The following is a 25,572-nucleotide window of genomic DNA, read 5'->3' as shown; positions in this document are numbered from 1 at the left end:
ATGCAAAAACCATATTCTAAACACATAGGAATGGTTAGAGAACCATCTTGGCTATATTATATAAGGAGGATATCTGCTAGAAACGTCCAAGGCAGTCGAATAATGAGATATACACAATAGAACTTGAGTACACTTGCAATAAGTACTTTTTTGGAAGTACTTGAACATTTTGTGCAATATAGAAAAGCGGTTGAGGAGGATATGGGTGAAGCAAGCTTGATAATTGAGAATGGTTAGTATTGGTTTTTGGAATGTCCGTGGTCTAAATAGTGTAAATAAACGTAAAGATATTAGATGTTTTTACATTCGAATAATATAGGAGTTTGTGGGTTACTACAAACTAGAGTTACAACACCTGCTCTGAATAAAGTGCATCAGGGGATTGGATTTCATTGGTCCATGGTGCATAATAACGATAGTCATGATGGAGGAAGGATTTGGATCATTTGGGATGCTGGCAATTATGCTGTTGAGGTTTTAGGAAGTGAGGCTCAGGTGATACATACTAAAATCACTTACTTGCCTACTGGTGATGTTTGGTGGTTGTCCATGGTATATGGTTTTAATAGATTGGCAGAACGTATTCCATTATGATAGTCTCTTAAAAATATGAAGAATTATATAAAGGGGCCTTGGGTTGTAATGGGAGATTTTAATAATGTTCTGGCAATGAATGAAAGAATTGGTCCTGATGTTACTGCTGCTAAGGTGAGGGAGTTTCAGGATGGTGTTGATGTTTGTGGTTTGAGTGATACACTTGCTCAGGGGGGCATTCTTCACTTAGATAAACAAACATGAGGTTGGTGACTTGAAGTTCAGCAGAATTGATAGAGCTCTAGTGAATGATAACTGGTTGCTCTCTTTCCCTAATACCATTACTGCATTTCACCCTGAAGGTTTATTTGACCATTGCCCCTGCACTATGACCCTAAATCCTGAAGTTGGCAGAAAGAAAAGCAGTTTTAAATGCTTCAATATGTGGGGTAAGGACCCTGGATTTATGAATATTATCAAAGAGATTTGGAGTATATCTTTGTATTAGTGTAAAAGGTTCCAAGTTGTTAAAAAGTTGAAGCTTCTAAAGAAGCCACTGAAAGAGTTTAATAGTGCAGGCTATGCTAGTATTAAAACTACTACTAAGGTATCTTTGTTGTATCTCCACAATATGCAAAGCCAGTTGTACACTGATCCAGCTAATACTAACTTGCAGCAGGCAGTAAAGGAAGCTAATATGCTATATAGAGAGAGGGAGGTAGCCTTGAGAAGTTTTCTAGCACGAAAAGCCAAAGTTCATTGGTTAAAATATGCGGATGACAACACTCACTACTTTCATAGTGTCATCAAAGCAAGAAGGATGCAGAATAGGATCCTTGGGATCCATGACCTGGATGGCCTTAACCATACCCCTTCGGATGCCATTGAGGGAGCTTTTGTCAAGTTATACAAAAATCTTTTGGGGACACAAACAAATGTGGCACAGGTTCATAGACCTACTTTTCAGAAAGGGAAACTTGTGACTGATGAGCATAGACTCTTGTTAACTGTTGTTGTGACTGATAAGGAGATTAAGGATGCTTTATTTTTTATACCTGCTGATAAAGCACCTGGACTTGATGGGTATACCTCTCAATTTTTTAAAGATGCTTTTGACACTATTGGGTCTAATCTTATAGAGGCTGTGAAGGAGTTTTTCTATTCTGGGAAAATGCTAAAACAAGTTAATTCTAACACTCTGACTTTGATTCCAAAGAAAGAAAGGCCTCTGACTGTGGCTGATTTTAGACCCATTGCCTGCTACAATGTGGTCTATAAGGTTATCTCTAGAGTGATTTGTAATAGACTAGCCTCTGTGTTGCCTGATATTGTTAGTGAGAACCAGAGTGCTTTCTTAAAAGGGAGGGACATTGTAGTCAACATCCTGATTTGTGGTTAGGCTTTACAAAATACAAGCTTGTTCACCTAGGTGCTTGATGAAGGTGGATTTAAAGAAGGCTTATGACTCAATTGAGTGGGAGTTTATTAGACAAATGTTGCAGGCCCTTGACTTCCCTCCTCAGATGACTCAATGGATAATGGAATGTATCACAACTCCTTGGTTTAGTTTGTCTCTTAATGGTTCCAACTTTGGCTACTTCCAAGGAAAGAGAGGGATTAGACAAGGTGATCCCATGTCACCACTGCTGTTAACTCTTAGCATGGAATACCTTAGTAGGATCCTGAACTCAGTTACAAATACTATGGAGTTCATCTATCATCCTCTCTGTAGAGCACTTAGACTGACTCATATGTGCTTTGTAGATGATCTTCTAATGTTCTGCAGGGGGGACAAGGCTTCAATTAGCATAATTCTTAGAGCCTTTCCTACATTCTCTATTGCTTCTGGACTGGTTATGAATAGTGAGAAGTCTGATATTTATTTCAATGGTATGAGTAATGAGGATGTTCAGTATGTTCTGGCAGTTTCAGGGTTCAGAGAAGGGCAATTTCCATTCAGGTGCCTTGGCATTCCCATATCCTATAAAAGAATGGCTGTGGGGGGACTGTTCTAGATTAGTTGAGAAAGTGGTGTTGAGGATTCGTGGATGGGGAGCCAGGAAACTTAGCTATGCAGATCGGCTTGTTCTTGTTCAGGCTGTACTATCACAACTCCATAGTTTCTGGTCACGTATTTTTATCATTCCCATTATAGTGATGGATAGAATTGAACAAATCTGTAGGAACTATCTTTAGAGTGGCTCTGATGATTTTCACAAAAATTCTCCTGTGGCTTGGGATAAGGTTTGTCTTGTCAAGAAATTCGGTGGTCTTGGTATTTTTAATTGCAAACTATGGAATGTGGCTATGCAGGGAAAATATGTCTGGTGGTTAGCTGAAAAGGCTGACCATCTTTGGATTAGATGGGTTAATCATATGTATATCAAAGGTCAGAATTGGCTGGATTATGTCCCATCTGCTAGTTCAAGTTGGACATGGAGGAAAATTTGCCAGGTCCAAGATCAGTTCAAGCCTGCCTACTGTACTGGCAAATGGAGTACCAAAACAGGGAGATATAATGTATATATGGGGTATTCTTGGTTGCAAGGGGATCAGACTAAAGTTTCTTGGTACCCTGTTATCTGGATCATGCTCAATCTTCCCAAGCACTCTTTTATAGGCTGGTTGGCTATCAAATGTAGACTGATGACAAAGGATAGACTGATCAGATTTGGCATCATCAATGAAGGCACTTGTGATATATGTATGGCACAGCCTGAGGACCATACTCATCTGCTGTATAGTTGCAGGTTCAGTGCTAGTTGCTGGAATATGTTAGCTGCCTGGTTGGGTGTTGTTTTTCCTAGTACAGGGATACTGGACTGGTGTTGCCTGTGGAGATGTCGGTCATTAATGAAAAAGAAGTTTGTTATCACTGCTGTTATGGCAATGGTCTGTCAGATTTGGATGGCTCGAAATATTTGCCGGTTGGAGAGTAAGTTACTTCATCCTTCTTATGTGGTCAAGGATTTCAAGCCATGGTGAAAGGAAGAGGACAGGATTGGAAGTGGACATCCAAGTATCAACGTATGCAATGGACACCTTGGATGTAAAATACTTAGTATAATTCAGGAAAAGTGTAGTTAATGGTTGCTTGTATTGGTGATTATGTACTTCATCTCCTTAATTATTAATAAAATTTTCACATTTCACCAAAAAAGATATTAGGATTCGGTTTTGTGAATTGGAGGAACTATGGTAGTTCGTTCCAATAACCGAAGGTTCTATCCCTACTCACTGTGAGTACAGTGGAAGCTATTCTAAGGCAAGAGAGCCTATGTCTAGACTGGATCTAGACACGTACTCAAAAGTTTTATAATAAAGATTATACATAACAAAGGAAAAAAGTATATAGTAAGGTTAGGAAAGTGCAAAGTGTTGCTAAGACTTACTAACCAAAGCCTTCTCATAGGCTTAGCATGATAAGTCAACCCATTTCAATTGAATTGAGATGATCAACTATATACAAGATTAAAAATCAATTATAAATTATGTAGTAATTGATATTTTATCAATTTTACATATCTGATAATACATTCATCATTAGAGTTTAATTATAAACTCTTTTATTACTTTGTTATATCCAAATAGGTTGTAAAGACAACTTTGAACCCTATTAAAGTAAACTGGATTAACATAGTATTGGCCCCTAGTTGATTATATGAGGTGACATCTCCAAGTGACTAGTGTGTGATGCGATTGATGGCAAGTTCAAGTGCCATAGAGTCATAAGAGATGACTAGTCGATCACATAGGCAGACTGTATGGGACACTCTGTCGGGCAGTGACCGCTTATAGAGTTCTAGTAATTTTTATTAAGCCTGGTCGTGGCGAGACCTCCTATAGTATTCTTTTGAGTCAATTCTTAGACTAAAGACGGTTCGCCCAAGGTGGCACAGTTTCTAAGTGACTTTGATTTTTGCTCTACAACTTTCGTAACTGAGGTCAAATGGGAATCTTTTGGGTCATGATGAGTTGTGGCTATTCGAAGGGAACAGTGCGATAGAAATTGTCCACCCCTTGTCAGGGTTATTTAAAATCTCAAGGCCACTCGAGGAGTAGTGAACTGAAAATGCGTGGCCACGCTCGGAAGGTATCCACGGTAGATCATTCCAGTCAGACAGTTACTCTCCAGATCGAGAAAACCACTCTAGATATGATCAAATGCAAGTACGACCTGCAAGGCACCTTGCATTGAGTGGGAGATGATGTAATAGGACAAGAGAATTGGTGACGCACACTTGTCTCGGACAAGTGGGAGATTATTGGAGTATGTGTCCTCAACAATAGTGCGATCACATATTAAATCTCATAACAAAAATACAAAAGGGGATAATTCAATATATATTCAACTGATCAACATTAATCGGTAATGATTGGCTAACTAGAGTTTGACGGTGGTGGTCAGTTGATCTCTTAAGGTCACACCTATAGGATAATTCCCTTAATAGATTAATTAATTAATTGTATAACGATACAGATTAATTAAATCCTTAAATAGAACAATTTTATAAATGAGTGAGAATTATATATCTTATTGTAATGTGATTAAATAAGATTCGATTTATTAATTAATATGTTACATTACTAAAATTTATTAATGTTTATGAAACATTTCAGATAAGAGTAATTAGTTAGTTATAATTATAAAATGTTGTAGATTATATCAACTAGACCTAATGTGGCCCATTTTATATACATGTAATTGTGAATTACTTGTTAATTTGTTAATTTTAATTTATTTGATATATAACGATATTTAATTAGTTAAATGTGCATTTATATTAGTAATGACATGTTACATGTCACATGTCATAACCTATTACAAATGACAAATGACAAAAATAATATGGAGTCCATTTTAAGTGGCTAAAACCGGTTTATGTAGGGGTTAGTGGGTGATTATTTTATGCTAAATGGAACATAATGATGACCCTATTGTATGAAAGATACATACACCTATTCTAACTTTTCTTGTAAAGTGAAAAAGAGAATTGATAAGAGCAATTACTCTTCCCTAGCAACAAAAACTGGTCCCACCCCCACACAAATAAGAACAAGTTGTTCTTATTTTGTTTTATTCATTCATAAAATGATCTTATCTCCTTCTCTCACTAGAAAAACCATAAAAATAGTTTTATGTTAGCTTGTTCTAAATATCTAATATTACATAATATTACTAAGTGTAGTAATAAGAATATTAGATCTATCATTTAAGGTTTACTACTAACATTATTTAGTTAATAAGATTAGTGGTATTAAGGGATTGTTTTGGGTGCAACTAAGAGAGGCATTCTTCTTTGGATGCTAGAAGTTTTGGAGGATCATCCAAATATGTTCTAGCTCAAGATCAAGTGTAGGAAGGATTCCTACACTTATACCAAAATTTCGGTTCACATGAATGTAAGTAGGAATCGATTTTTCCTCTTTGTGTTCCTTTTATCATGCATGCAACTAGATCCAAATGAACATAAATTATGAGTAATTTATTTTATGATTAGATGAGTCTAATAGGGGTTATATGAACCTAACATATCATGTGAGAGGTCTCTCAATAACGTTATTGAGAGACCGCCTCTCTAAAATTTTTATGTTTTCATTATTTGTGATAGTTAAATGAGTTTTGAGTCATTGGTCACCATTAATGAAGGCTTTTACATACTATTAATTTAGGGGTGTTTGGTTGGAACTTTTGGAATGGATTGGAATGGATTCTAGTGTTTGGTTTGGGTGATTTGGAATGGAGTTAGATACCCAATGGTTTCTAACTCCACCTGAGCCCATTGGAATCTTATACCCACCCACCACCTTGGATTCAAACTCCATTCCCCCTTCTATAACTTATGGTGAACCAAACAAGATTAGGCAAGTATGGATTTAGAACCTCATACTACTATACTATAAAACTCCATTTCATTCCATTCCAACGTGTTGAACCAAACGACCTTAAGAGAGGAATTAACTTTGAATAAGAAGAAGAAAAAAATAAATAAATAAAAGGAGTCGTATGTGTTGAAGGACTCTTGAGTCTGTTTGACAATTTGTTTTAGTAGTTCAATGTGGACCATTAGATTATATTTCCTAAGAACATCTAGCCCATTCATATGTACTAGAGGTCAAGTAGTGGAGAGGATCTTCACACGTGTTAAACTTCGTCGACACATTTAGTAAATATCGTCGACAATTAAACATCACTTTCCAACAATGCCATAACTTCCCCCATTTCACTCTCTCTAAAAAGGACTATTTTCTAAAAAAACATAAACCAAACAAAAAAAACGGTTTTTCCAAAAAAATCGTAATTTAGTTTGCGTAATTTTCGATTAAACGGTTGTAATCATGTCGACTAATGACGGTAACAACGATCAAGCTAGTAACGATGTTCAAGAGATATGTTTACGTTTGAATTACGTTTCAAGTTTATTATTTTACGAACGGATTATCGATCCCCGCGCCCAAAACTAATCTAAGGCGGAAATTAATTTTAAAAAAAATAATAATACAACAATAACATGAGATCCTTAATCCCAAAATGATTTGGGGTCGGCTGACATGAATCATCCTTTAGAACCGTCTCTGGGTGAACGCACACCTCACAATGTGAAAAGAGAAGGGAAAAATGAAAAACAAAAGGGAGATCGAAAATGTAATACAAAGTCAAGGTAAACTTAGAGGTTTGAAAATCGAATTCCGGATTTCTTTATAAAAACTTAAAATTGAAATCGAGAGAAAAGTTAAAACGATTTTGGAAACCGAAATAGAATTAAGGATCCGGAATGCCTTAAAAGTAACCAAGTAAAATATATAAGAAAGTGGTTGGTAAAAAAATAATAATAAAACAAAAAAAAAAATATGTCGAAAATGGGCCTGGACGAGAGACAAAATATTTCTTTGTCCAAACGAAAAAAATTCGTCCGGAAAAAAAAAAATTAGGTCTGGACGAAGAAATGTTTTGTCTGGATATAGGTCCAGACGAAAACTTTCTTCGCCTAACCATAGGGCTAGACAAAAAAAGTTTTCGTCTAGCTGCATTTCTTCGAGTTTTTTTTTTTTAAAAAAAAAACAAGTTCCGACTTAGATTAGTTTTGGACGCAGGAATCGATAATCGCTAATCCGTTCTAACAATAACGATTCTATTCTAAGCGACCTAAATCTGCTAACTAATTACAAAATTTTTAAAAAAATTAAAGTTGTTTAGATTACTTGCGTCGTCGATTCCTTTAATTTGGTGGCGGATTTGAAGCGATGGGGACGGAAATGTCGTACTTGAAAAAAGATGTTAATATATGGGGGCTTAGAGTGAGGCGTAGATTAGGAAAGTCATTACAAATTGTCGAAGATATTAAGTAATTTGTCGTCGACATTTAGCAGGTTGGGTATTTTAAGGATTCAAATTGAGTTGGGGGTGCCCCAAATATGGGTCGAGACTCGCCGATTAAGGCCATCAACAATCACAAGTTGCGATGGCGACGTTCGGACTGGATTCGGGTCGGGTTCACCGATATCGAACCCATAACTGGCCTGTGAATAGTCGGTTCTAGCCGGCCAGGCTGCATTGAAACTTGGGCCCTACCCATGGCGGGTCTTAGGTAGTATAGGTTATGGGCGGATTGGCTAACTGGCCTCCATTATTTTTTATTTATTTTTTATTTTTAGTAACTTAGTATATATCTAGTTAATGCATATTAACTTTTAAAATTACTCGTATTATTTATATATTTTAAATTGAAGCTCATTAATTTTTCATATTTTTCATTGTATTTTGGTTTGAGGAAAACCGAAACTGTAAAAATAATCAAGTGAATTGAACACATTCTTTTTAGCTAAGACTTGTATCATAAGACCTTAATAAAAAAATTTATCATAAGAGACCGGAGACAAATATTATGCAAGACAAAATATTTGTAAATTGTGAGCATTAAGTTTTGTAAATCTCAATTTAAAATATTAGGCAGATGTTTTGGCCCAACATATGTAGTATACCTATAAAACAGACTACATATTTAGGCCCTATTATAAGCTTTCGTGTCTAGGCTGGAAAATTTAGAGCATCTTTATTCTTTTATTAAATAACGAGTCTTAAACCCGTGCAAATTGCACGGGTTGCTTTTATAGATTTTGTATCAAATAAAGTACCAAAAATGATTATTTTTTAAAATCGTGTTTAAGATTTTCAATTTGTATTATAATTTTACTGCAATTAGCAGGTTTCTGCATGACGAGTGTTGTAATATTATGTAGCGTAAAAGACGCAGTAAGTTAGATTAACCAAGTATTCGTTGTAGTCTGATATTTTATCTTGTTAGCTAAATTTGAGTTGCTATTTTGTGTTCTTGTTTGGGTGATTTTAAAGACAAAATTGACTTATAAAATGAAACTAAACTATATGGACAAAATTGACAAGATATTGTTTAGGTAACTAAAAATAACATTTAACAAATTAATACGATTGTTGCACTTGTCGAGTTGTGATATGAAATTAGGTACATGTCAAAATTGGGTTATGATCTGCACAATTAAAGGCGAAAGGTACTATATCCTATACTCGTATAATTTACTTATTATAAATAATTTTAAAAATATATGTGAAATATGATACCAACGTAAAAATAATAGCGACCCACTCCTATATATAAATATTTGTACGTTCATGTTCCAATTTACAAATGTACCACGTCTTTTTTTTAGGGTCAAAGACTTATTAATGTTGTGTAATACCTTGTAGTTTCTAAGGCATTCACCCGACCGAGTAGACCTAGTGGACCGAGTATAACCAATACTGGACTTAGTGGAGTTGTTATAATGTCCATCTATAGAAGGGTTGTTTTAAAATTGTCATAACTTGAGATCTAGACATGATATTGATGTGATTCCAATTGGAGGTGATAGCTTGTTCTCTTACGATTCCAACGGTAGGTCACACGCCAAAACTAACCAAGAAACGAGTGAGATATGACTGTTTTACAAAATTTGGGCATTGCTGAGAACTGTGTCGCACTCGACCGAGTGAGCGACACTCGACCGAGTGAGTGAGACTCGACCGAGTGGACTCGCCGCTCGATCGAGTGCCGCTATTTTCAGAATACAAGATTTACCCCTTTCTCCCCTATCCCTAAAATCATTTCCACCTTCCTCCTTATCTCTCCAAACTCTCTCCCTTCTCTCTAAAACCCTCACAAACACCATATTAGAGGATTCATGCTTGGTTTAGTGGATTTCTCACCTTCCTCCTTCCTTCTTCTTGATTTGTAAGTTAAGATCTACCCTTTTCTACTATTATGAATCCTAACTTTTGGGGGTTTTCAATTGGGCTGATTAATTTGCTATTAGTATGTGTTTATGGGTAATTAGAGGGTAATAATAAGGGGTTTTATATTGTATAATATATTAGGATGTATTATGATAGTTTTTATGTGATTATTGTAGGATGAGACGATTTTATGAGATGGATTCTTGTTGTCTTGGATTAACTTATGGAGTATGCTAAAAGGTAGGTTAATCCTACTCGGTTTCAATAAATAGATGTTGTATGTGTTGATGTTGTAGTTAATCTTGCATAATTAGAGTATTTGCATTATAACATGTTTAATGATAATCACATCATTAAGAGGATGATTATGACATAATGATTGTGGTTCATGCATTGGTCATTATCATATATGTTGGAGGATTTGTTGTTGTTGTTTTGGAGACGTAAGATGGTTGGGAGATCGTTTAACGCTTAAGTCGCTTCTTGGAGCTTCCCACTCTAAGAGGGATGTGCACATTAATGGCCTGATTTACGGAGGGACTCGTGTGGTTGAGGCACGACGTCTGGTAGGGGATCCGGTTGGCTTCCGGACCCGGTACGCCTGGGCGTGTCCCGATACCTGTTTGTGGTTCTCGGTATGTCTGGGCGTGTCCCGGTACCAATGTGGTTGTCGGTATGCCTAGGCGTGCCCGGTACTGTGGTGGTGGTCATTCAATGTTATGACATTCATACTAGTAGTCATGTTGTATGTTCACACTTGAGTCGTGTCATCTTTTATTTGTTTATTGAAACTGACATTTGTGCATCTGTGCATTATCACCTCTCTCTTTTGGGGTGGCCTGTGTCGATCCATATGATATCCTTTGGTCATATGGGGAGCAGGCTAAGTCCAGGTTGATTGGATAGCACGTGGGAGAGAGGACGAGCTTGATGAGTCACGAGACGAGTATAGTTGGCTCGAAAGTATAGTTGTCATGAGTTGTACTTTTATTCATTTGTTTACGTTTATGTAATTCACTAAACATTATGTTTATTTATAAAATGTTCTTTTATCAAAGTTTTGAAACACTACCTCGGGAAACCGAGATGGTAACGCTCCAATTATCTTGGCCGGATAGTTGGGGTGTTACAAAGTGGTATCAGAGCGACGATTTTGGAACCTAAACCAATGAACCAAAATGAATCTAGGAGTGTCTAATAAAATGAACCCGACTTGAGTGCAATAGGAGGTCAGTTTAGGGTGAGTAGGATCCCTCATTTCAAAACTAGATCCTATTGTTTCTGTTGGTCACTACGTGGGTGGTTATGAGTCGGGAAACGTGAAGTGCAATGTTGTGTGATTTCATATGTGCAATGTTTAGTTGGCAAGTTATCGCATGATGTGGTTTTGTATATGTTGATACGAGTTCATAGGTTTCTTATCTTGCTTGATATAACCTTTTATTTGGCATATGATAACATGTGATAGTGGAAATAATGAAATTTGAATGTTTACTTTTGTAAGATATGTTGGAATAAAGGCTCAAAAAGTTTTTTGTCTCACATTGGAAAAACACTAGCTAAGATATTTTTCTTGTCCCACATGGAAAAAATTAAACAAGTTTTATGGATTTATAATGTTTCTCTCTACCTTCTTGTTTGAACTTGTGATTAGACCTTTTGTGGAGGTTGATAAGTTCAGGCTGGATCACACAAGCGCACGCGCGCGCCTCGTCACGGCGGGCTGGGCCGAGTCGGGCTCATGCACGGGCTCTGGGTAGAGCACCTGCGGTGCGAGCTATCGGCTCCTTTTATTTTTTGGAACATTATTTTTCAGTTTTCAAAGGTTCAATTTCCGAGACTGATTGGTGCAGTCTACGGAATTGACTACTACGGTCTTCCAAACTGATTTTCGTTAAATCTTAAGTTTTATATTTCCTAAATATAATTTCGATGAATCTTATGCTTTATCTCCCTTATATAAACAGCCATTCCCTCTCAGTTTGGAACACAGAATCAGATTTACTTTTCCTTCTCATACTACTCTGTCTTACAAATTTCCTAGAGGTTTTCTGGCAACGTTCTTGGTTGGTTTCATATGCGTCTTTGCCTACACCAAAGTCGCAGCGGTTGTGCTAATCCTGGAGGTCGAGTGCTTTTGAGGCCGTGTGTAGTACGGGACATTTTTGACTTTAGGACATTGGCTTTTCGTCACGTCACAACCTTCCTTTTTCTCGATATAAGATCATTCCTTTATATTTACAGTAATTGCATAACAATCTTAAGTCAAAAATATTAAACAAAAAATTTTTTTTTTTACGTATACAGTATGACGGGCGGTATTCCTCTTTCTGTTGCATCTTTTTCTGCTCCGTCACCTATCATTCCTGACATGTCTAAATTCGAGCTTTTCAACGGAAAAAATTATAGAATGTGGTCTGATAGAATGGAATTCTTCCTTGGTCAAATTAAAGTAGACTATGCACTTACTGCTATTGTCGCTCCTGAAAATTTCGGGAGGGATTATGTAGAAGACAACAAAACATGTAGAGGAATGCTTTTGTATTACATGAATCCTGCTTTATATACAATTTATGGTAAGTATAAAACTGCAAAAGATATCTGGGAAGCATTACAAACCAAGTATGGATCGGATGAGTTTGGGACTAAAAAATATGTTTGTAGCCGTTGGTTGAGTTTTAAAATGGCCGACAATTCACCTGTTCTGGATCAAGTTCATGAGTACGAAAACTTGTGCGTGGAAGTTACTGCTGAAAGTATGAATATCTATGAAATTTTTGAAGCAAATTGTTTACTTGACAAACTACCTCCTTCTTGGCAAAACTATGTTTCTAGCATGAAACATAAGCAAAAAGATTTTACTCTTTTGGAACTCATTTCACATATCAAAGTTGAGGAACAAAACAGTATTCAACCAAAAGGAAAATATGTTTTCGAACCCTCCTCTTCAAATGCTAATTTGGTTGAAACCAAAAAGAATTTTTCTAAAAATTCTAAGCAATTCTCAAAAGGTTCTAATCAAGTTCACGGAACAAGAAATAATGCAAATTTTAAAAGGGAATCTAATAGGGAATTCAAAGGCGATTTTTATACTTGTGGTAAGCCAGGACACTCCTCAAGATACCGTCCACAAGGTTTCTCACCAAATGGTAAGCGTAAATTTGTTAAATCTCAAGCACATCTGGTTGAATCTAACGATATCATTGCCGCAGTCGTATCTGAGATTAATCTGGTAAGCAATATATCTGAATGGGTCGTTGATACTGGAGCAACACGGCACATATACTCTAGTAAAGAGATGTTCAAAGACTACCTTGCCGTATCCATAGGTGAATGTGTTTTATTGGGAAACTCTAGCACCGTGAAAGTCCTAGGAAAGGGTAAGGTGTTTCTTAAACTAACTTCAGGCAAGACCCTTGAATTAAACAACGTTTTACATGTTCCCGATATTCAGAGGAACCTGATCTCGGGTACCTTACTCAACAAAGCTGGGATCAAGTTAACTTTTGAATCTGATAAATTCGTGTAGATACCTCATTTCTGCATCTCCCGCCAACCACCCAAGGATGATTGAGCCGCATGTTTGGTACGCGAAACGATTTATGACAATCCATAAGTTTATCGTTAAGTTATAGCTCAAATACTTGTGTCTACCCCTTGGTTGTCATCTACACACCAATACGGTCGCTTTGCCAGTAATTAGAGTTCATTTGGAGTCCGGGTCAAAAACCACTTCATTTTCTAATAAACGGTTTAAAATGGCGAGTCGGAATGTCCTAGAATATTCCTGATTTTTATTCCATAAATTAATTTTATATCTTTTGGTAAAATATATCCCGAAAATCTTATTTTAAGAAATAAGGAAGTTGAGATCCACCGCAATTCCATAAAAGAAACGCGGAATTCTTTCTTCCGCAGAAAACCATCGGGAAATGACGCGCGATCTTTGCGCCTCTTTCAAGGGTCGCAGCAAGCCATTTCTGCGCGCTTTTCCCCGCCATTTCAACCTGTTTTCAGATTTTCCGTGATTTGTTTCCAAAGTTTGAGTCATTCCATAACTCTTCATATTTTTTAGTATAAATAGGGACCTTCGTTCCACATATTTTTCACGCGAGTTTCCGCCCTTCTCTTCTCCCTTTGCATTCTAAGACCGTGCTTTAAGCTTTCGACGTCTACATGCTTGATCAATTGACCACGTAAGCTCAGATCATTCTGAGTACCAGTCACGTTGCATGACCGACCAATTTGACCAGTGCACATCAATCAACTTATACAAAATCCTCTTACGAGGGCACTTTCTTCATACATTCGAGTCGATCAATCACTAAAGCGTTAACTTAGTTAATCTCGTTTTGTCAAACATGTAAGTCTGAGGGTGTAAATCCCATCTTTTTTTATTGTATCTTTGTATCAATTAATGTAAGATTTACGTCAAGAGTATATTTAAAACCGACTTAAGAAACCCTTTTATTAAACTGCTTTTACGGATCAGCAATAACCAGACGTCGAGAAGAAACGCAGCATCTGCTGCGCCTCTTTCAGAGGCTGCCGCAGTTCCTGCTCTTCTTCTTCCTCGGTTCTCTGATTGATTCGTTCCTTTTGTTTTAAATTTCTTATTTTATTTCTTCCCTTCATACGTAATAAATTTTAATACGTTCTTAATATTTATCATGCTTTATTGACGGCTTAAATCCCTAATAATCGATATTTGCGGGTTTTCGTCATTAAATCAAACCCGGATTTTAGAGATTCGATTTGTTCATATCAAGTCTCTGGAATTCGTCCTTGTACATGTTTATTTCCAATTTAACCTGTCTTTCAGTTCATTTCCCTCTCCGTAATCCACCTAGTTAGTTCTAACTAGTTTATAATTCGTTATAACTCGTTTTTAATTAGTTTTAATCCGTTTTAATTCGTATTTATCGCTTTTATGACGGTCCCATATATAATTAACATGCTAAATCACTTTCACTTGAGTCGAATATCGATAATCAACCTTTAAACATACCAACGAATGTTAACAAATCGCAGTTCTGACTTCAGAGGCAGAGCTCACCTCGGGAACAGACGCAGTGAAAGCTGCGACTCTTCCAAGGGACGCGGCAATGTTGCGCCTGTTCCGGGATGAGTTCTGTCTCTGAACTTCCATTCTTGCTTTGACCTAAATCCTTTAATCACATATTAATCGACTATTAATCATAATATTACCCCTAATCTGTCCATATTTTCTAACCTTATTTATTTTCCTTTATTTTTATCAAATCGTCCGTCTTAATTATATTTTTGACTTAAATCAATTATATTATAGTAATTCATTGTAATTTTAATTACCTTTATTTTAGTTCTCGTATTTTAATTATGTATGATTTATTTATTCATTTTTTTACATGTAATCAATTCTAAACCCTAATTCGACATTAATAAGTGCTAAATTACATGTTCACCGACATAGTTTAATTCACATGCTAGGATCAAAACGATGGACGGTACATTGCATGGATATAATCGATGACATGTAAAATATGAATAACTTCCCTAATCATTAGTAGAGGCCGCTATCGAGGCAGGCAGGATTAGGTGTTTAGTAAAAGGACTTCCTAATACGTACCCTCACCCCTTACTCCAGATCTCCGTGAACATCCGTGTTCATTGGCATCCACGAGAGTCATTCTAGACATAGAATACTAAGGGTAACGAGTTCTTAGTGTTCATGTCACTACTTTGTGTCTTGACATGACACGAGGTATTCGAACAGTTCCAATTTCCCATAAAAATTGGTGGCGACTCCACAAATGCAAACGCTTGTTCCCAAGCGCCCCCGTGGGCCCCCCGTGTCCACAGTTTGGTGACTCCGCTGGGGAGAATACACTTACGTGTTGCCAAGGGTGAAACTTGAACAAGGTTAGGGAATAGTTCGTACGAGACAGTTGTCGGTTTTCATTACTTGACCTTCTTACGTCGTTTTATTCGGGCTTCCTAGGCCTAACCCAACCCATTCGACCAATCGTCCCGTCTGGATGGTCCAAATTCCTATTTGGGCCTAAAGATGGATAGCGATTGACGTCAACCATACCGTGGTACATACTCATATTTGTATCAAGGGCTTTCACTACTCGAGGAAATGGACTAGGAACCGACCTTACTCTAGTTTGGCACGGACCTCTCCACAGACCAGGGTTTGATTGCTTGGTATGGAAACCCACCTTTTTAAGCCAAAACCCTTATATGTGATCACCATTTTGTAAACAAAACCATGACGAAATTTTTTAAAATAAAAATCCCTTTTTCAAAATGTAAACATTCGAAAGGGCCTAAAATAGCGCAAAACGAGTCGAAACTCTGTCCAAATGTCCAGTCAAAATTCGGGCATTTCAAAACCCTTATATGTGATCTCCCATTTCAAAACCTCACTTCGAGTCAACACTCCTACAACTACACTACAGTTGGTTGGGACAAACATTTCAAAACTTTGTCATTTTCAAACCTCACTTAACACAAGTGGCACACTCCCACTTCACAAGTGGAGTCCTTTTTGGAGTAAGTGTGCTAAAATGGTCGATCTTGTTTTGATTCATCATCGATCACTTATCCAGTTTCCATGATGCCTGGAACTAGTCACGCAAGTGTTAATGGACAACCCCCACATCGTAATGATCTAATTCTAGTCGCGCTCGTTCGTCTCCAAATCAGCCAAGACCAAGCTTATGCTCGCCTCAACGCTATTGAGGGTCGAATTATTTCTGTAGAAACTAGGCTTCCTCCTGCAGAGAACGATATTCCTAATGCAAGCGTGCATGATGACATTCCACCCTTTGTTGGGCAACCAGAACCCAACCTTCCACTAGGTCCTACTGAAGCTGAAAAGCGACTCCAATACTTGGAGGAACAACTAATGTACCTTAAGGGAGATGACATCTACAAGGAGAACAACCGTAAGTATGAGGCCGTGAATGCTCAATTGCTAACCAACTTCAACATGACTGACATCCCAAAGTTCAAGGGACATGAAAACCCTTTGAACCATATTCGTGCTTTCAAAGACTACATGTCTATCAAAGGCATCAAACCCGAGATGTTCCTAAGGATCTTTCCTTCATCTCTCGACACCATTCCTAAGCAATGGATCTACTATTTGGAACACAAGAAGATCACCACCTGGGATGATGCCGCAATTGAATTCACTAAGCAATACGCGGATAATGCTGAGATTCAAGTCAACATGCGCACTCTAGAGGTTCTTACCCAAAATGAGAAAGAAGGCTTCACCGACGTCCTATGTAGGTGGAGGAAGACTAGCACACAACTGGTTGAACGTCCAGATGAAGCTACTCTTGTGGAAAAATTCGTAGATAACCTGAGACCTATTTACCCAAACCACTTGAGGTACCAAAACATAAAGACCTTCAAGGATCTGACTGTGCTAGGGACGAGAATTGAAGATGACATCCGTAAAGGACTCTTGTCCAAAACGGTGGGTCGTGGATACTAAGGTTCAACGAGTCGTTCTTATGACTCTACTAGCAATACTGATGAGTTCAACCTTGTCGAATCATCAAAGAAGAATAACCCATAAAGGAAGTTCACAAACATTGACGATACATACTCCAATGCTCTGAAAAGATTGATGAAATAGGGTAAGCTCCAACCCATAGGGCCTACACCTGACCCGGAAAAGAAGTCCAAATTCTGGGATGAGAGTGCATACTGCGAATATCACAGAGGTAAGGGACACGATACAGAGAAATGTTTTAAACTAAAGCATGTCCTTCAGGATATGATCGAAGATGGTCGTTTACCCATACCTCCTGGAGGTAAGCCTGACAATACTCAAAATCCTCTTGGAGTTCTAATGATTACAGATGAAGAATCCACCTTGGATTGTTCACACCTAATTTCTCCAGTCGAAGATTAGATTCATGCATTAGAAGATGAGAGGAGTTATTCTACCATTTCTCCTACCATTGCCGACTTTATTGCATGGGCAAAGAGTGTAAGTAGGCAAGTTTCAGAATTGGAAGATGTAGTAGCATCCTTACGCAATCCAAGCACCACGCCTAGGGAAAAAATGCCACTAAGTCTATCTCAAGAGTCTACGATGCAAGAGGTAATCGCCGTAGTTGACAACCTAGTCGACCAAATAATCAGTCTAGAAGCCGAGATCATCAGGTTGAGAGAGCTTACTATCGTCAACGGAATATGGGCCGATGACGATGAAGATAAATACCTCACCAAACACTACCTAGTCAAGGTTAGTGAGGATATAGTCAAAGCTAGCAAAGATTAAGATATAGACCACCTTACTCGTTCAGGGCGTCCATATCAAAATATTTCTCAGAACGGTCCTATAGCTAATGGTCCAGTTACTAACACCAATGTCATCACCCCAAATGATGGCGAAGATACATCTACTGACCACTTGCTAAAGCAACTACAGAAGACAAAGGCTGATCTTTCAGTCTGGCAACTAGTCACGAGTTCATTTCCTCATCGTCAAGCTTTAATGCAAGCCTTGGCTAAATTAAACGTGGCACACAACTCTACGCCTGACGACATAGTCAACTTGGTCTTCCAAGATTCAGTCAAACTAAGTAATCCAGTTACTTTTTCAGATGAAGATTTGCCTCCATTCGGCGCCCGTCACAACCTAGCTTTATATATTCCCGTCATATGCTTAAAGAAGAACGTGCCAATGACTTTGGTAGATGATGGCTCTGCAGTCAACGTCATACCACTAAAGACAGCATACAAATTGGGCATGAAAGAATCATATTGAACTCCTACCAACCAAGGTGTTCGAGCATACTATGGTACACGACGTAAGGTAGTAGGACTAATCAACCTCACTGTAGCCACATGGCCGATTGTACAAAAGGTTAATTTCCAAATTGTGGATATCGAAGCATCATTCAATATACTTATGGGAAGGCCTTGGATTCATGCTTCCAAAGCGGTAACATCCACCTTACACCAGAAGATTAAGATTCCTCTAGATGGCAAACTAGTGACGATCACTTCGTCACCCATCAAGGCAGTGAGAGAGAAAATTTCAAGCAACTAAGTAGTCACAGATCCAGTATACGAGCTTGGGGGCTTTCAAAGCATAAACCTTATAGAGAGCAAACTGGAAGCTCTATACTTCGATCCATACTCCAATTTAGTGGTCAACCACATACTCAACTCTCAGGTATACTTCCCGGGAATGCCACTGAATCCTGCAAAAAGAAAAATACCTTCGCACCTTATAACAAAGGAAACTCTCAGAGGATACCATTAGGATTGGGATACAGACCCACGAAAGAAGAAGCTTTGGAGATGCTCACCCAGTGTCAAAACCGTAAAGACAAAGGAATCCAGATGCGACCCTATTTCCCTACCCTAAACGGGTACTTCGTTAGAGAAGGGAATTAAGCATACTTTCACGGGTTCCTGAACCTTGGCACTAAAAAGAATGCAACTAGCCGGAATCGAGGTCTTCCACGATTGCTACTTTATTCCTTCAGAAACGGTTCCTACCGTCAAAACTCGTCAAACAACTTGTTTAAACGAACAGGTTGTTAACCTTCTGTTTGGAGAAGACCGATTCGTCAGAGCGGCACAAGATGAGATCATTACCATGATACTTCAGGATGACCATTTCCACCCCCACAGCATTAATCACCGAAACCAGTTCAAATCAGCATAAAGGATGGAGAAAGTCGATCAAGTGGACTAAAAACCAAGGAAAGCTCTTCAAAGTCATCACTGGAGAAGGAGAGATGTTCAAAGGAGAACCTGAAGACAACAAATTCGAGTCAGAGTCGGAGTCGGAGTCAGAATCAGAGTCTGAGTCTAGAAAAGTCGCTAGAGAGTCCCCTTCTGTGGTCACTCCCCATCCCCTTGTTTCTCCTAGCATATCATCGAGTAGTTATAGTAGCTTGGGAAATGCCCCAGCAATTGTCCCTTTACCGCCACTGACTACTGAACAGATGGCTTCTTTGTTTTAATATTTTCAAAATTTAATATGAATAAATCAGATTCTACTTACTCTTTGTGTTACTCTGAATGCAATTTTGTTTACGATGATAATGAGGATGATCCTGACCCAGACTGTGTCGAATTACCACCCTATATGGTTAAAGAGATACTATAAGAGGGGAAAGGGGCACCAGTTATAGAAAACATCGAACCTATTAACGTAGGAACTGAACTACAAGCCCAAGAACTTAGGATAGGGACGACCTTAAACCCAACTGAAAGGGCCAGTTTCATAGACCTTCTGCACGAGTTCAAGGACGTTTTCGCTTGGTCCTACAAAGACATGCCAGGAATCGACAGGGATATTGCAGAGCATAGAATTCCAATAAAACCAGGTTTTAAACCCGTAAAACAGAAGCTTCGTCGAATGAGGACCGAACGTTGGTCAGAACCAGCATGTGTGCACCACTTTACAGATGAAGAAGAAAATCCAGGGGAACCTTGGTTTCAAGCCATTCTAAACTTCAAACTTAATGGTACATACCCACCAGATATGGATAAGAGGGGACAACGAGCCATAGGCCTACTAGCCTCTCAATACCTCCTCATGCAAGGGGAATTGTACAAACGAACACCTCTTGGTGTAGTCCTGCGTTGTCTTGATTATTCACAGGAACAAAAAGTGATGGAAGAAGTTCACGATGGAGAATGTGGTCCTCACATGACTGGACCCATGATGGAAAATAAAATCACGCGTCTAGGATATTACTGGACCACGATGGAGTCGGATTGTATCAACTACGTCAGGCATTGCCATAATTGCCAAATCTTCGGGAATGTGTAACACGTCCCTCCTTCAGTGCTTTACACCATGACATCTCCTTGGCCGTTTTCTGCTTGGGGAATCGACATCATTAGTGTGGACGCGGGCCCATGGGGGCGAAAAGCGAAGCAAGGTTTTCCTCTTTGTTTGTTTGCATTTGTGGAGTCGCCACCAATTTATTGTGGAAAATTGGAAACCGTTCGAATACCTCGTGTCATGTCAAGACACAAAGTAATGACATGAACTCTAAGTACTCGTTACCCTTAGCATTCTATGTCTAGAATGACTCTCATGGATGCCAATGAACACGGATGTTCACAGAGATCTGGAGTAAGGGGTGAGGGTACGTATTAGGAAGCTCTTTTGATCGAACACCTAATCCCGCCCGCCTCGATAGCGGCCTCTACTATTGATTAGGGAAATTGTCTATACTCGATATATTGTCAATTATATGCATGCAATGCAACATCCAATAAATTAATCCTAGCATGTGAGAATTAACACTAAGTCGGTTAACACGTAATTTAACATACAATTAATGTCGAGGTAGAAATTTAGGTTAATTGCACGTGAGAGCATACAAGCAATACAATAAAAGAAATACAATAAAAATACAATAAAGGAAAATTAAAATAACTACATCGGATTTAATGATTTATGTCGAAAATACATTTAAAACGAATGGTTTTGGAAAAGAATAAATGAATGAATAAACGAACAGAAATTAGGATGATAATACGAGTAATAGTTAATTAAATACGTAATTAATAAACTAGGTCAAAGCAGAAACGGGGGTTCAGGGACATAAATCAACCGGGAACAGGCGCAGCAGAGCTGCGTCCCTTGGAAGTAGAGGCGCAGCAGTCGCTGCGTCTGTTCCTGGGTTGAGTTCTGGCTGTGAAGCCGAAACCGCAAATCGTTAATGTTCATTGGTGAATTTAATGGTTGATTATATTATATTTGACTCGGATGAAAGTGATTAACATATTATTTTTTATGTGAATGAGGTCATAAAAACGATAAAACATGAACGAAACTGATTAGAATGAATATTTACAAGATTAATAAGACTAATTACAAATTAACAAACTAAAGAAATTAATTAGACTAAACAGGTTATTAAAGATGAATTAATGATGGTGACGGTAAACAACAGATACAAATATATCAAAGATGAATTCCAGAGACTCAATATGGGTAAATCGAATCTCTAAAAAACGAATTGATTTAATGATGAAAACCCGCAAATATGAATTATAAGGGATTTAAGTCGGGATTTAAAAGATGAATTAATTAACAATGAATTATTTGCATGTTAAAATTATTGTATTAGAATTATCGGGTCAAAAGAAATAAGAACAACTGAAAACGAAAAAAAACAATTGAATTATCAGAAGACGAAGAAAGAAGAAAGGAAGCAGGAACTGCGGCAGCTTCACGAAGAGGCGCAGCAGGTACTGCGTCCCTTCGAAGAGGCGCAGTAGTTGCTGCGTCCTTTCTTGACGGTTATCTTCTGATAATCCGTAAAAAGGGTTTTTAAACAAGGTTTTACAAATCGGTTTTAAGCATATTTTCGACATAAATCTTACAATATTGATAACAAAAATAAAATACAATAATGAAAGAAGGATTTACACCCTCAGACTTATATGTTTGACGAAACGAGATGAACTAAGTTAACGTTTAGTGATGCTCGACTCGAATGTACGACGAAAATGCCCTCTAGGAGGAAAACGAATAAGATTGATTAATGTTGATTGATGTGGAGTTGGTCAAATTGGTCAGTCATGCAAAACGAGGCTGGTACTCAGAAGGATCCGAGCTTACGTGGTCGAAAGTTCAAGCACGTAGACGCCAAAAAGTAAGAACGTGGTCTATAATGCAAAGGGAGAAGAGAAGGGCGGACACTCGCGTGAGAAATATGTGAGACCGAAGGTCTCTATTTATACTAATCACACGGAGGAAGTAGGGTTTTCGGAGAAACTTTGGAAGTAAATCTGGAAAAGATACGAAAAATACGCAGAAAAGGACTGAGGAAGAGGCGCAGCAGGCACTGCGTCCCTTGGAAGAGGCGCAGCACTTGCTGCGTCCTTTCCTCAGTGGTTTCCTCCTGCGGAAGAAAGATTTCCGCGTTTCTATTATGGAATAGCGGATTAATCTCGTTTCCTTAATATTTTGTGTGAATATTACGGGAGATATTTTACCAAAGATCAAAAGATTGGAAAATATGGAATAGAAATATCCAGAACATTCCAGAACATTCTTACTCGGTTATTAGAAAATGAAGACGGTTTTTTGACCCGGACTCCAAATATACTCTAATTACTGCCAAAACGACTGTATCGGCACGTAGATGACAATTAAAAGGTATACACAAGTGTTTGAGTGATCACTTGACGATAAACTTACGAACTGTCACAAATCGTTCCGTATACCAAACATGCGGCCCAATCATCACCGGGTGGTTTGCGGGAGGTGCAGAAATGTGGTATCTACAGAGCCTTCACTTTGACTGAGTCTTGGACAAGGCAAAAGTCAAAGTATAGCCATCAGGTCAATCGAAGATTATAACCTGACAACTATGGCGACGCGAGGCGGTTCAAGGGGTCTGAGCCAAGGACCTGTCGTCGGGAACATTTTAGAGTCTGTCGACTATCGGGGAGGGTCGTTTAAAGTCCATTAGACTATGTAAGGAGGCTCACTAGCCATAAGAAGAGACCATACCTGAAATTTCTTGAAACTTCAGGGGAAACAAAACTCGATATTGGGAGGAGGTTGCAGGACGTAGTCAGGAACTGCTGGGGGAAATATACTTGGGTCGGCTTCAAACAAACATCAGAAGAGCTTGGGGTCGATGTTGATCTCCATGTCTCAAGAGGGACAATTAACTGTCCGTGAACTCTCGCTGGGGGAACATAATCGGGAACTGATCTTCATGTCTCGAGAGGGACGATTGTCTGTCGTGAACTCTCGCTGGGGGAACATAATAAAGGTGTGTCGAAACACCTGTCAGAGAATATTCGCTCGTTGTGACAAGCAAGGTCTTGGTAAAAATATGGCGATAGTTTGCAGTTGGCTTGGAAATACGGGTCCGGGCAAAGAATAAATGTCAAATGGACCAAATATATGATGTGTGGCATCAAGGAAGAGGCGCACCAAAGATGGGCCCACAAAATAACGAACTTATAACGAATCTTCGAAAATTCATATGGAGGGAAACTGAGGAAGAGGCGCAGCAAGAGCTGCGTCCCTTGGAAGAGACGCAGCACCTGCTGTGTCCTTTCCTGAATGTGGCATTCCTGAGTAAAAACCCGATGAAACAGAGGTTTTGTTTCATATTTTCGAAACACAATATCTTAATTTCTCTCTCAAATTCCAACCATTTATTGTCAAAATTCGATCAAAAGCTTGCACTTGCCATGACTAATCGAGGTATGTGTATTATTTTTGCATTAATCTTCTATAATTGATCAAATTGGACCGGCAAATTAGGGTTTTTAACTCTAATTATGTCAAAATTTTGGGGCTTTTCCCCCAAATGATTTTGCCTAGCAAAATTGACATTATAAATGGCTAATTGGCAGTATAAGGATCATAACCATGTATTTGTTTCGAAGTTTCGTTGTGTTTTGAGCATTTGAGTGAAATTGAGACGGTCTCACAGCTAAACCGTAAATCGCTTCGAAAATAGCCTTAGGATTACCCATTTGTGACGAAACTTGATACTTGGAATCCTTGTATGATGGGTAAACTCCCTATCATCTCGGAATTTTGATTTGTGACGGCTTTTTCAGGACACTTTTCTAGGGCATAATCGTCGTTATAACGAAATGCTGTCGAAATTCCGACTCGAACCCATGACTAGGCTTCAACTTAGGCTTGGCTTTGACCCAAATTACCACATGAGCGGCCGGGTTTGTGGGAAAATGGCCAAAGGTGGCGAGAAAAGAGCGACTTCGGAGCTCCGAAGACTCGAAAATCCCCTAATTAAGGCTTGTCGTCATTTGACGCGGCCTAAATTCACTTTAATTTTGTAGGTGATGAGGCTTCTACGTCAGGGAGAGCTCCTATGGACATGGATACTGCAATTGACCTTTCTCGTTCGCTTGAGGAGGCGTTAGAGCAGGCTTTTACTGCCGCGGTGACGGCTGCTGAGGACGAGGTTCTCGAGGAGGAGGTTGTTAAGGAGGAGGAGTCCCGAGACGGGCCAACATTGGACGAGGTGGTCGCCAGCTGAGGGGAGCACCTGCGTGGGTTGAGACTTGGGACAACAGGAACCTACTTTGGGCTGCAGAGGGTCACCTGTCCTATGGTACGGTGAAGAGCTTGGTAAATCAAATTCATCACTCTTCACTCATCTTCTTGCACTTCTTTTTGTTATTCCTTTTCTTCTTCATTCAAGCTAAAGATAGCTTTTGTCTCAAATCCAAATAGGAGGCCAGGAACATCAGATCGTTCTCGGGCTATACGACGGCGATGGGGTGCTACGAGAGGCTGTAGGCTGAGGAGAGAACCATCATCGAGCGGGGAGCATTCGGTACCTTGGTGCAGGCTTGGAGGTATATCACGAGGAGGAAGCTTCAGCCTAACCTCAGCCAGGTCCGAGCTTTATTGGACCGGTTTTGGGACACGACCTCCATATTTCACATGCCTTTTGGCGAGGTGGGGCCACGTTAGAGGATTACGGCATGATTTCTGGTTTGCCGTGTGGGACTGAGGTGGTGGAGTGGCCGGAGACAGCCATGAAGGTAGACTCGGCTGACGCTAGGAGATTGATCGGCTGGAACTTGATGTCGAAGGCTGCTGCGGTACCCAGGTTGGTGCCTAGTTCTTACGTCCGGGACTATTTTGCGGGGAAGACCCCGATGTTGGTGGTGATCAAGGGGAGGGAGACGGCTCCTCCTCCCTATACTGCAGAGCAGAGAGTCCGCTTGTGGCTCTGGTGGTTCTTATCTTCGATCTACCTCGGAGACAAGGGAGAGAGGCTATCGACGAAGCTCCTTCCCTTTCT

The 25,572-nt window shown here is 39.0% G+C and overlaps 1 protein-coding gene across 1 annotated transcript; it reads left to right on the top strand.

Annotated features, from left to right (window-relative positions):
* Positions 1-2,027: 2,027 nt before the first annotated feature.
* On the top strand, positions 2,028-3,519 carry LOC141613997 (uncharacterized). Its single transcript, XM_074432748.1, has 3 exons — positions 2,028-2,494; positions 2,550-2,634; positions 2,731-3,519. Exons 1-3 carry the CDS (start codon positions 2,028-2,030, stop codon positions 3,517-3,519), a joined length of 1,341 nt encoding a protein of 446 aa, XP_074288849.1.
* Positions 3,520-25,572: the final 22,053 nt, after the last annotated feature.

This window comes from Silene latifolia, chromosome 11 (genome assembly GCF_048544455.1).
Source record: "Silene latifolia isolate original U9 population chromosome 11, ASM4854445v1, whole genome shotgun sequence".
Lineage (NCBI taxonomy): Eukaryota > Viridiplantae > Streptophyta > Magnoliopsida > Caryophyllales > Caryophyllaceae > Silene > Silene latifolia.
The sequence above is the reverse complement of the archived record's forward strand: the minus strand, read 5'-3'. Positions and strand labels throughout refer to the sequence as shown.